General features: G+C 32.5%; 1 protein-coding gene across 1 annotated transcript in view; it reads right to left on the bottom strand.

Moving 5' to 3' along the window:
- Nucleotides 1–8,292: 8,292 nt before the first annotated feature.
- The window catches only part of LOC111083581 (toll-interacting protein A-like), a 21,954-nt gene continuing 16,453 nt past the window's right edge, over nt 8,293–13,793 (bottom strand). Inside the window, exons 7-8 of the mRNA XM_022380202.1 lie at nt 11,994–12,070; nt 8,293–10,923 (exon numbers count right to left, since the gene is read on the bottom strand). Of these exons, the coding sequence (XP_022235910.1) occupies nt 10,807–10,923; nt 11,994–12,070 (194 nt within the window). The 3' untranslated portion in view covers nt 8,293–10,806. The remainder of the gene's footprint in view (nt 10,924–11,993; nt 12,071–13,793) is intronic.

Raw genomic sequence — 13,793 nt, 5'->3', positions numbered from 1 at the left:
TTAGTTTGATCAATATAGACACTACCACATTCACATTCTATCTTATATATACCTGTCTTATCTGTTAATTCTATTTTGTCTTTAGCATTTACTATCATATCTGTTATCTTATTTATTGGTTTGAAGATAGGGTAAAAATTCTGATACTTTTTGAATACTTTATATAATTGACTTGTTAAACCTGGAACGTAAGGTAAACTTAGAGTTTCTTTTTTTGGTTTTTTTCATAAGCAGATTTTAATATGGTGTTTTTAACTGAATTTGCATTTTTGTTAAATTTTCTCAAATGCTTTGTCTACTATATTTGGATCAAATCCTCTATCATTAGCTATATACTTAATTAATAACAATTCAGTATTTAAATCTTCCTGTCTTGAACATATTTTTACAGCTCTTTAAACATATGTATAAAATGCTGATATTTTTTGGGTTTTTATATGACATGATTCTTTGTGTGGCGGCATAACAACAGCAAAAGGTTTTCTATAAACTGATGTTTCTAAGTTACCTTCTTCCTTCCTAACTAATACGTCTAAGAAATTAATGCTATTATTATCTTCAATTTTACACGTGAATTGAATTGCTGGTTCTTTACTATTTAAATAACTAATAAATTCTTGTAGTTTGCTGTTGCCATGTCGCCACACCACGAATGTGTCATCTACATATCTTATCCAACCTTCTGGCTTAAATTTAGCGTTATTTAAAGCTTCATTTTCAAAACTATCCATGTAAAGGTCACTTAACAACGGTGACAAGGGGGATCCCATAGATAAACCCTCTTTCTGTTTATAATAAGTTTGATTAACTTGGAAAAATGGATTATCTACACACACTCTTGTTAATTTCAATATATCTATAATTTCAACTGTTGGTATTCTGTTTTCTATTAACTTATTCTCAAAACACCTAATTGCGTCATCTAATGGTGTTTTAATAAACAACGATATTACATCAAATGATACCAGTAAGTCTTCCTTTTCTAATTTTAGGTTTTTAATCTTCTCTATAAATTCTATAGAATTTTTGACTGTATATTTGTTCTTATTTCTCAAAAAAGAAAAAGAATACTTACGTGTTATAATTGTTTTTAAGTGGGGGCCGTACGGCTTCAATAAAGTATTTATTGTGTAAATATAAAACGTTGTTTTTAATTATTTATTATAATTAAAAAAAAGTATAGTGACATTTAGATATTCTAGGAATTAAATCTTTGTGAAATATAAAAATGGCGGAGGGAGAATTATTTACATTGTTTCAGATATGTACGCATCACTCCGAGTAATAAGAATATAGTTTTGTAGGGGGGGGGGTCTATCTTCTTTTTGTGATCCGAATAACAATTTGATTTAATGTTTGAACTTGTCTAATTCTTATGTGTGTCATAAATATTTCAATGACAATCCCATGATGGGGAAAGTGTTTCTTTCTGTTTAGAATTATAGAAAATATAGTTCTTGTCTCATACAAACCAATAGAAACTGACGTTATTCTCTGAGAATGACAGTGAGGGTGAAGTAACAAAACCAGCCTTAAACTCAGAGGTGGAACTGGGGGAAAGAAGGAAGCGGGATAGTTTGTGAAAGTTTTGAAGCTACTATATTTCTTGTTTTTCATGTGTATTCTTTATCTATTATTATAAAGGTAACTAAAGTGTAAAAATTAGAAACTTATTGGGTTTGATTAGGTAAGATAATACAAAATAATAAAAACTTATTAAATGCAACGTAACAAGCGTGTTTATTCAAAGATGTGGGCCAAAACTACACAATGGGCTATCTGTTCTTTATCCACCTCAGGCATCGAAACCCGAATTTTAACGTTATAAGCCCCCAGTCTTTTGTTTCTTTGTTTGTTGTTAATTGCAAAACTACACAAATCACCAAATTATTGTGTGGCGGGATATTTAGTTAAAAACTGTTCACAGACAATAAAACAATAAAATTAAGTATAAACAGGTGTATACTGTTACGAGTTATAGTGTAGAAACTCTTATGGTTACTTTGTGGTTATTAACTCGGTCACACTGATCAAGCCCGTAGCAAGAGGGTTCATTTGCTCCACCCAGTGTAATATTTTGTTTCATTCCTGCCTCGCTCTTACACGACATTTTAAGGGGAAAAATAATTTCTCTTCCCAGTCCTTTGTCGCAGTAACCATTTATTGCATTGACTGTTGAAACTTTCCCTTTTGTTTGTTTGTTTGTAATTAAGCACAAAGCTACACAGTGGGCTATCTGTGCTCTGCCCACCACGGGTATCGAAACCCGGATTCTAGCGTTGTAAGTCCGCAGACATACCGCTGTGCCACTGGGGGGGGGGGGCTTCCCTTTTGAGAAACTTACAGTCTACTAAAAGGTAGCAGGATGGTTTCCGGTCTTCCGGAAAAGAAGTGGGATGGCATTCCGCTTCATCCAGCCTCACTTCAAGCACTGGACTTCAACTGTTATAATGCAGCTGTCTTTAGTCTTAAGCACCTAATGTTGTTTCGAAGCAATGAGATTGCACAGAACTGCAAAGATGAGCTATAGATGTTTCTTTATTCAGCATATCCAAGGGGTGCCATGAGGTTAATGTAAGTTAGGTTAGTATATAGTTAACCTTTTAAGGCCAGTGTAGCTCAATCATGAGTTAGGTCTATGATTTTATGATAGGTCATTTTTTTGCGATTGATTATTTTAAACTTCATGTTATATAGCTGCCACTAAAATCGTTTAAAACTTCATGCTACACAGCAACCTTTAATTGTTTCAGACTTCATGCTACACAGCCACCGCTAATTGTTTTAGGCTTATGCTACATAGTTACTTTGCTCAGTGCTTTTCGTTTCTTTATTCAATTCAGTATTTTCAGTGTTTTTTCCTCAACCTAAGACTTCCTTCTATAGTTATATTTTTTCTTTTTTTTGCTGCTGTTTTATTTCTAAGTCAGTGTGGTCAATCTAGCATCTTCAATTAACTCTGAGGTAAAGCATAGTAAGCACAATCTGGTAAAATTTTAAGTGTAACACGATGTTGCTTTCAGAGTTCGTAGCTTTAAGCAGCTTTAGTACTTCATGAAGATGAAAAAGTAATAAATCATTTTTACTTTTTGTTATATATATATATATGAACATTCATTGTGAGAAACTCAAACAAGAATCTGAATCTTTTTGTTAATGAGACTCATGTAAATTTCTTTTTTCACATCGCATGTGGCTGGAAAATCGTTATTATAAACAGCTATTTGTATTCCATAAGTTTGAATTAAAAACTATGCAACCTTGTTTGTTTCGAATTTCGCGCAAAGCTATACGAGGATTATCTGCGCTAGCCGTCCCTAATTTAGCAGTGTAAGACTAGAGGGAAGGCAGCATCACCACCCACTGCCAACTCTTGGGCTACTCTTTTACCAACGAATAGTGGGATTGACCGTCACATTATAACGCCCCCACCGCTGAAAGGGCGAGCATGTTTGGTGTGACGGGGATTCGAACCCGCGACCCTCAGATTGTGAGTCGATTGCCATCTGGATATGGCGGGCCTGCAATCTTGTGCCTTATTTCTATCGTTTTGAAAAAATAACTTTATTTTGCTGTCACTATTTTTATTTTTCGTGGATTCTGTAGTTGGTTTGTTGCATGAAGGTCATGAAAGTGAAACATCACTTGGTTAATTAAAACAACATAGCTAATAACATTGAACGTCTTTATTAATAATTTTTGACATTGATAGTTACTGTAAGATCGTTATGTTCAAATGTTTCATGCAGTTTTGTATTACTGACGACAATAGTATTTTACATAAATAAAGAGATAACGAGCATCTTTTATCTGCTAGGATGCCACTTAAGTAATAACTTCCTTGGAGTACATGTCAACAAGTTGATCCAAAGCAGAGCTTATCACAAAATGGCGATAATCCAGAAACAATGGAAAATGTACGTGGCTTATCACAGATTGGTGATAACCCAACAAAAGCCAAGCTAGGAAATGTATGTGTTACAATCCTGGAACACACAAACACGAAATAAGTTGGAACCACTTTGAAGTAGTGTTTAAAGTGGTTTGAAAAAGAGCCCGTATGAACATATCTGGGGTTGAGGCATGTTGGTGTTTTTGGAGAGTAAGGGCAGTGACCCGAGGTTGCAAGTATTCGCGATATAATGGCAAAGACACTAAACCAAATGCATTTTTGTATGCAACCAAAGAGACGCAGGTAGGATGATTTGCAGCAGTGTAAATTTTTTTGAATTAAAAAAAAATTACCAACATGTCTCACAGCCATTTTATTTCTTACCGGCGCTTACTGCTTCACTTTAATCATTGCTTCAAAGAATCGTTCAATATTAAAACACAAAATTTGCATAGGCCATCATAATTTTATTAACAAGTTTCGCAACATCTCTAATAACTCGTCCAAATTAATTATTTTGATAAAACTGAAACTTACATGTTGTGTATTTTATATCCATGAATTTTATACAAGTTACTTAGTTTTATTAAACATTTAATTTTGAAGAGTAACAAAAGAAATTACGAAATCGATAAATACAATTTAAAAAGAACTCTGGGAATTTTTTTTATTATATTTACACACACACGCATATTTATATATGTGCTAGGTTGAGAATTATATATTATCTTCATTACGATATCTTAGTTATACAGTTTTGTTGGGCTACTTGCATTCCCTCTATTAATATGTATTAACACTAAGTGACAATATGGTCTGAGGAACGAAAAGCTGTAAGTAAATATGAATAACACTTTTTCTTGAATTTTTATATGTCACCCATATATATTTTTTCAAACCAAATGATTTTAACAGATGGTCTATTATTGTATTTGGACATTGTATACCTATATATATATAAATTGTCGTGAATACAATCAATTGAAAATCATAACATTATTACTTCATCTAAGAAATGTTATAATGTAATGACAAGTAAATAAGCTAGCGAAGAATGGGTGTATAATGTGTTCATATTTAAGCACTTACGGGATCGGGTATCAATCGTTGTCATGGTTGGAAGCCGACACAATCACCTGAGCCTAATTATTTAATTTTTCATAAGTTACTACTAATCTCTTAACTAGTTTTAGTTGAAAACCTGCTACCGTCTTCACAGAAGCCCTGAGAAGAAGTATTTCTTGTGGTGGTAGTGACTGGGGTTCGATCCTGAGTCTTCTTGATAAAGAAATTGATGGACTATTGAGTCCATCCATTGAGTCTTTCCCCCATATGACTTACATCAACTAAGTTATCCAGGCGTTGTTGATTTATAACTCGTATGCCACAGGAGTTGATACGTGTTTTATAAGATAACAGAGGTTCTTTATTGTTGTAGGATTCATAGTTGAGAGAAAATATCCAATAAATTCGCAATCGAAAAATATCTAGAAAACAAATTTGTATATATATACTTTCTGCAACATTAGATGTTATAGATGCTGTTTATTATGTTTGTAGTTAAGCACAAAGCTACACAATGGGTTATCTACCGTTATAAATCCGCAGATACACCGCTGTGCCAATGAGGGGGGCAGTTTATTATGAAATAAACATCAACAAAAAGTTATTAACGCTGAATGCGACCTATGAAGACGCTACACAAATATCTGCTGAATTAATATAGCATTAAACTTTACGAAGACTTCGCTGTTTTAGTTAATTCATTTCTCTAAACCAGAAACCTAGAGTTCAAAATGGTTTAGTGTCTCCGACCTTTTTTCCTCATACATTTATTAAAGTGTAATTAGAAATCTGATATGGTTCTTATTACTTCTTGTAATTATTAACCTTTTTCAGTTGTCAAATAAAACTTGCTTCTTCTCAAACAGGCTCATTAGTAATATGATTTTTAATGTTACTTCTAAACTGCACATTTCCTGTCGACTTATATGCTTAGACATTTTAGTATTTCTACAGTTTATGTATTTGTCTTCTAGCCTTGACTTTACCCAGTGTGAATAAAATGAGAGTAACAGAAAACTGCTTCTAATGAAGTGAATCTATGTCTGTTGGTTTTCTAACTTATCGACCTCTGATTAGTTAGAATAAAACGGCAGCTGTTCGTGATAGATTGTTTATGCAGAGTATTCGTGATGAGTAAACTGGAATGGACGGCAAGTATTTGTTGTAAAAAACATGAGCATAGAGGACGACGTTTCGAAGGTCTTCCGTCTTCAGGTCGTCATCTTATTTGCTTTCAGATATGTAGTGAGTTATAAAGTAAATTACAAATGATAATGAGGTTAAGAGGGGGATGGTTAAGGTATCTCTCTGAATAAAAATAACTTTGGTTTGTTTTGAAGTTAAGCACAAAGCTATGCAATGCGCTATCTGTGCTCTACCCACCATGAGTATCGAAACCCGGTTTCTAGCGTTGTAAGTCCGCAGACATACCGCTGTGCCACTGGGGAGCTACAAATAACTCCAATATTATTTTGACAACAACATAAAATCTGAATACTTTTAACGTTTAAGGTATGGATAATCTGTAAACGTTTCAAATACATAATTGTAATTTCACAGTTCCTTGTTTGGAATTCCCACGAAGACTGACATTGTCAATTGTTTTTCACTGACTGTACAAATATGAGGTTTAGCATATCACTGGTATGTGTTGGTGTTGTATCGTTTAATAGGTAGATATCTGAATCTTATTAATGTTGGTGAACACATACACAGATCTAATATATCACTGGTGTGTGTTGTATCGTTTAGTAGGTAGGTAAATGAATCTTATTAATGTTGGTGAACATATACACAGGTCTAGCATATCACTGGTATGTGTTGGTGTTGTATCGTCTAATAGGTAGATATCTGAATCTTATTAATGTTGGTGAACACATACACAGATCTAGTATATCACTGGCATGTGTTGTATCGTTTAGTATGTAGGTAACTGAATCTTATTAATGTTGGTGAACATATAAACAGGTCTAGCATATCACTGAAGTGATATGTGTCACTGGTATGTGTTGATGTTGTATCGTTTAATAAGTAGGTATCTGAATCTTATTAATGTTGGTGAACATATACACAGATCTAGTATATCACTGGTGTGTGTTGTATCGTTTAGTAGGTAGGTAACTGAATCTTATTAATGTTGGTGAACATATACACAGGTTTAGCATATCACTGGTATGTGTTGGTGTTGTATCGTTTAGTAAGTAGGTAACTGAATCTTATTAATGTTAGTGAACACATATAGAGGTCTAGTATATCACTGGAGTGATATGTGTCACTAGTATGTGTTGGTGTTGTATCGTTTAATAAGTAGGTATCTGAATCTTATTAATGTTGGTGAACACATATAGAGGTCTAGTATATCACTGGAGTGATATGTGTCACTAGTATGTGTTGGTGTTGTATCGTTTAATAAGTAGGTATCTGAATCTTATTAATGTTGGTGAACACATACACAGGTCTAGTATATTACTGGAGTGATATGTGTCACCAGTATGTGTTGGTGTTGTATCATTTAATAGGTAGATATCTGAATCTCATTAATGTTGGTGAACACATACACAGATCTAGTATATCACTGGTATGTGTTGGTGTTGTATCGTTTAGTTGGTACGTAACTGAATCTTCCAGAAATTATAGTAGATGTATTCCATTAGCATTTGTGGTTCTGCAACCGAAAATTGTGTTTTTACTATTGACGTCGCTTATAATAATAATGATATATTTATTGTTGTGGAAGATGATGTTGTTTAGTAGTGTAGTGTATGTTTTTTTGTTTTTTTTTGTGGTGAGCAGTATATACCTGCTATTGTGAATGTTTGGTTATTGCTTAGAAGTACATCTATTGTAATATTTTAATTTTTGAATGTAAACATGGTAGAGTTTGGTTTGGTTGGTTTTAAATTTCGCGCAAAGTTACACGAGGGCCAGCCGTCCCACCGCCAACTCGAATAGTGGGATTTTCGTAACACGATAACTCCCCCACGGCTAAAAGGGCGAGCATGTTTGGTGTGACAGAAGTGGTGGAGGAGGGGGGGAAAATATTGTTGAAGCAAGACGATTATTTTATACCAAATATAAAACAAACACTTGCTGTTGAAATGTAATAGGCAGGGAGATATGCTTCCCTCGTTATTCCCGTGTAAGTTACTCTTAGGAATTTTTCGGTAAGATACAAATTCATAAAATGTTTTGTTCACGGATTTAAAATTATGAGAAAATAATTAAATTAGCAATCATATTTATTTCACCTTAAAATTATATTAATCATTAAAAGGGAAAAAGAAAAGAAACATTAACAAGAAATTTATAGTTAAATATAAAACTTTAGAACTTTACAAACATATTTTATCAATCAGTTGAAAGACTTTTGTTACTATGTATTTCTTTCTGCACTTTTTTTATATTAGGTAAAATAATAAAAGTATTTCAACCAAATAAATATATTATTACTTGCCTCGAAATATATTGTACATCTAACCAGTTGTACATATCATCACGTGAAAAAATAAACTACAATCAACAAGGTATATATTAATACAATCAAAAATTTGTATGTCTCAAAACGTTCAAAATCCGACCTGATGGTTTGAAATAAAACATTGTTTGTAATTTGTTGGGCTACACTTATAAAGCCCATGGGGTTTCGGGTCATTTCTTAAACGCACTGTGGTAAGTTGTGGAGTGTCTATATTTTATAATGTTGTAAAGTTTTAGAGACTACATTTATTCACAAGCAAAGAAGAATACAGAAATTACACTGAAAAAATAAACTTTCAATTTATATATTATTCATATTTAGAAGTATGAGTGTATTTAGTTCGGTAACATTGTTTAATAAATGATGAGTTTCATAGATGATAAGAAGAGCTGGATAGTGGTGAAAACTATAAAACCGTTTCTGTAAACAGGAAGTAATTTTAAATAGCTATAAAGTGGAAAGAATAAAGAATAAAAAAGAAAAGAATAAAAGAATGTAAAGAATAAAATAAGTTGCTGTAGGAAATATAATATTCACGGAAAGTGAAACTTGAATTAATATTAATATATATGTACTTTAATATATTTTCACCATTGCAATAGGTTATAATAATTTATTCTTAATATCTGGTCACTTCTCGTCGTTAAATATTACATGCCCCTAAAGCATAATTTATTATTCTAAGATTTTAAAGGCAATGAATAAACTGAGCTTGATTACAATCTGTGACTGATACCTTGCTACAAACACATAACAAAAGCAAGGAATTTGAAAGTTCAGCAGTTGTTTTCCATATACTAAACTTACCTAAGTTACTATATATCTTTTAGATTTTCAAAGTTAGAACCACATCAAATCAGAAAAATAGAAACAAAACGTTATAATACTATATACACGATAATATGAATATACAAAACAATCAACTTTTAAATCCGGATGAGAATCATTTGGCTGAAAGGTCAAACAAATGTTTAATATATAGCTTTTGAAAATGTTCGTATTTTCTTCAATACATGACTCACAAAACAATTTTCTGATCACTGTTATTTCTTTTTACAGTGTTTTTGAATAGTTTAGTTTTAGCATGATTTCCTAACTTATCTTATACAGTTTTTTAGGACGTTACTTCTTATTCGGATGGGGTAACGGAACGGATTTGGTTTACTCGAAGTTTCAGGAAGCTTTTGATCCGGTGTTGCATGAAATATTGGTGAAAACAATTACCCCTAATCCGACAGGTCTGGGCGGGTGGAAGCAAAAATTTTTATTAGAGTTTAGTGTAAATGGACAAATGTTACTAGTGAGATGCCTCAGGGATCTGTGCTGAGACCATTGTTATTACAGAGAGACTTAGATCGGTTGAGTAGTTGGACAAACACATGATGTTTATTTATGATAAATTTAAAGTTATAAATTTGGGTTATCTTAATTTCAATTACACATATAATATAGATGAGAATACTCTTAACAATGAGGAAAAGGATCTTGTTACAACTCTTAGGTGGTCGAGACAGTGTTCTATTGTAAGTGTTAAAGCAGGATTTTTGGTTGTAACTTACAGGTATACACAGGAGTATTGACTATAAGTCTAAATAGACCATTGTTACATTGTCTAAGTACTAGTTAGAGCTTATGCGGAGTATTGTTTGGATTTTAGACCCTGTATTTCGTGAATTGTTGGAGAGATTTCAGAAGACGACTATTAGGATGATATCGTGGATAAATGGATTGTCATCTGAGAATAGGTTGAGATCTTTTAAATTGTTATCTCTTGAGAAGAGAAGGGTCTGGGTTGACCTAAATGAAGCGTTCCAAATTATGAAGTGAACTGATTAGAGTGATGCATACACATTTTTCGCATCTAATTGCTAGTACATTAAAAAAAAAAGAGTTTTTAAATCCAAGCTTTGGAAGGTCAGACATATCCAGTTGGGCCAGTTGCAGTTTTATTACTACAATAGAATAATATAACTGTGGAAGAAATTGACATGCAATTTTACACGAGTTTAGAAAAAGAGTTAATAAATATTTAGCGGATTAAGGTTGAATTTAATTATTAGTTTTCTGTTTTTGAGGGAGGTTATGAGTCAGGACGTCCATGATACGTCAAAAGATTTCTTGATGTTCTATAATTTATATTATATTATCATGAATATATTAAAAACAAGTTATGAAGATATACCGAGGAAATTAATCATAACTTAGGTCATATAAAAAGCCACGATCTCTATCAAAATACCTTTCAATTTTAGTTTTAAACAATAATTTCAATTGTAGGAGTAAAATGGAACATCATAATTTCTTCAATAAACACCTTACATCGCTGATATGAGCTTTCCTTTTGGGTAAAGCACTTTTTTGCCAATCTTCTTCAACTCTCATTACTCATGGCGAGAAGATCATTGATGACAACATCTTTGTTGCCCCTCTTATATTCAAGCATGGTTTTTATGATTTCTCTATCAATGGCAGGAAACATTTCCTGCATCTGAAAAGAAAGTAGGATTATAATACACTATCAAGTACAGATGCATGTGATTATTTAATTTAGTTATGATTTTGGCGGCTAGTGGTATACTGCAGTCCAACATAAGACTCTTCTGGGTGTATTAATGATATAAATCAATATAACTGGCCAGGAAACCAACGAGTTTAGAAATAGTATTCCATTTTAAATCCTAACTTTCCATGTTATTCACATTAAAAAATTACATACGAATAAAATGATAAGTGAAAAATACATTAAAGTTGATTTTTACCAAATTATTTTAGCTAAGGTCATTAAGATCACTATGAAAAATCATGATATGACAAACATAATAATGTTTAAACACATAATACGATTGAAAGCTATAACATCCTAATAATAATGATTTTGGCATTCTGAATTTCAGTGGTGGAAGTATGAATTAAGTATCACATTAAAATAGTTTGAATATCCAGAAAACATTTGTTGATTTGTTTGTAGTTAAGCACAAAGCCACACATAAAGCTACCTGCACTGTGCTCATCATATCAAAAGCCGGTTTTTAGCGTTATCAGTCTGCAGGGTGCTACTTGTATTGTGAGCGATTATGAACTTGGGTTCTGTATCTTTCATAGGGAATGGACCCAAAGCTACACCGAGACTTTACTTACAGTTTATTTTTTTTTTCTATTTCATCCTACACAGGGAAAATGAAAACATAAGAGACATCAAACCTGGTGAGCTAATTTACTCTGTTTCTAGTGGCCAAGCGGTGCGTCCCTGCAAGTTCACCTCGAAGGGTTCAACAGCACTGAGACCCGTCAGGCCAGTTTAATATCTCTAATTTTAAAAGCCGACTGGAGTGTCCCCGCAAGTTTATTAACTCATATATATAAAGTTATATTCTGGAAGTAATGAGTAGGAGGCCCATACATCAGGAATCTCTCATGCAGAGAGATTTGCTGACAGACCTCCCGAATCAGCTCCATTTAGAACTAAGCAAATAGCAAACATTCGTGGGATCACTGTTGTAGCATGAAGCTGTTACAGTCTAGTATACTTAGTAAGTTAGGTTTTAGTGTATATCATACCTGTTTAATATCATCATCTGTTATCCATACAGGTTGTATTGGCTGAGATACTTGTTGATACTCATGGACATTCAACACTAAAACGTCAAAGATGAATTTTCAACAGAATATAACACAAACTGCATGCACACGTACTAATGCTAGTAATTTCTGGTTCTAAAAATAACTTGAGGAAGTTCACATTGTAATTATTGAAACTATAGGTATAAAAAAAGAACAACATTACAAAAAAAATTAAAAATAATTATAAAAGATAGTAGTGTTAAAGGTTAGGTTTCAAATTCAATTACAACAATAATCAAATTGTCTTTGTTTTGTTTTTCAAAATAATCACATCTTTTATGTCACCATCTTCCTCGTTTTCTTTTCGTGAATGTTAAAGTAGTTATTGAGTAACTTCACATTTTTGTTATTTAATAATAAAGTTTAATACTATGAATACATATATTCATTAATTTTGTGCATTTTACCAATTTTACTAACAAAAACAGGTATAAACTTCTAAAAAACTTCAGCTTTTCTTGGGCATCTGAAAAGAAACCCCACACTAAGACGTTTCACTTTTTTCACCAAGCTTCCTCAGTTGGTAAGTGAGAAAGATAATTGAAGGTACGTTAGCTTTTAAATTGTTTATATAGAAATTTTTGTGAAAGAGGGCGCTCAACAAAGGAAAAGGACAGAGCGTACGTGAAGAGAGTTTGGCCAACTAAACAATAGGCGCCATGTTCTTACCTACTGTGAGTGGGAGCTCAAGTGTGTTAACGCGTAAACTATGTGCACTGCCTGCATGGCACGACTTTGTTTGCCTTAGACATGAGTTCATTTTATTTAATAATTGATTAATTCAATTAGTTGAATGTACTTCATTTAATTCAATCAATTAAAGTTTCACAGCAAAGTTAATTTAATTGTGAAAATAAGAATTAATTGATTAATTGTCAATTAACAGAAGAAAGTTTGTCTTATGATTAACAAACCAGTAAACAGTAATTAATTTATGCTACAATTCTGGGTGTGGCTTCCTACTATTTGAAGACAACTCTCTGTCCTCATAATTTCAACTTAACAAACAATACATAATACAGAAATCAGTCATTTTCTTATATGTTAAAATTAATCGATATTTTTTGTTAGTCTAATTCAACTGCACCTGCCGGATAATTTTGATAAGTTAATTAAATAGCTTTATTTAAATCAATTCAAATTTGTAATTTAATTAATATCACAAGTTAATTGACCCATATCTGGTTTTCCTCAACGATAGAAGCCTGGAACTTTGAAGAACAATGAATATCAGAGCATCAAGAAATTGTAATATCTTTATAAGATAAAGTATTCGCTAAAATGCTTGCATATTTTGTAACAAATAAGATCATTCTTTTTAAGATGGAATACAAATACAGTTAGCGCTGTCAAACTGAGAAATGCATATATTAAAATTTTATATTAAAATATACATATGTAATTAGCCGCGGCATAGCGGCTCACAGAATGGATCTGAATTTTTCAAGTACAAACTTTTAGCTCACAGCACCGTCATCTCTTGACCGTAATTACAGTTTTGGATTCAGGATATCAAACCCTTTTGATTAATGTATTCTACCATGCTCAAGGTCTGATAGATTAATTTACTCTGATCCCGCCTAAAAGGATTTCAATTTGAGGGTAGGCTAGTAGAGATCCTGATGAGTAATAAGTTCGAATTCGGTATATGTGCGCTCCACTCTTGGTATTCTTGGCGCACAAAAATATAGCTAATAAAAAGGAAAAAAAGTATTATAGTTTAATTTACTGTAATCC

This window comes from Limulus polyphemus, unplaced genomic scaffold, assembly GCF_000517525.1.
Source record: "Limulus polyphemus unplaced genomic scaffold, Limulus_polyphemus-2.1.2 Scaffold143, whole genome shotgun sequence".
Taxonomy (NCBI): domain Eukaryota; kingdom Metazoa; phylum Arthropoda; class Merostomata; order Xiphosura; family Limulidae; genus Limulus; species Limulus polyphemus.
Note: the sequence above shows the minus strand (reverse complement) of the source record. Positions and strands in the feature narration are given on the sequence as shown.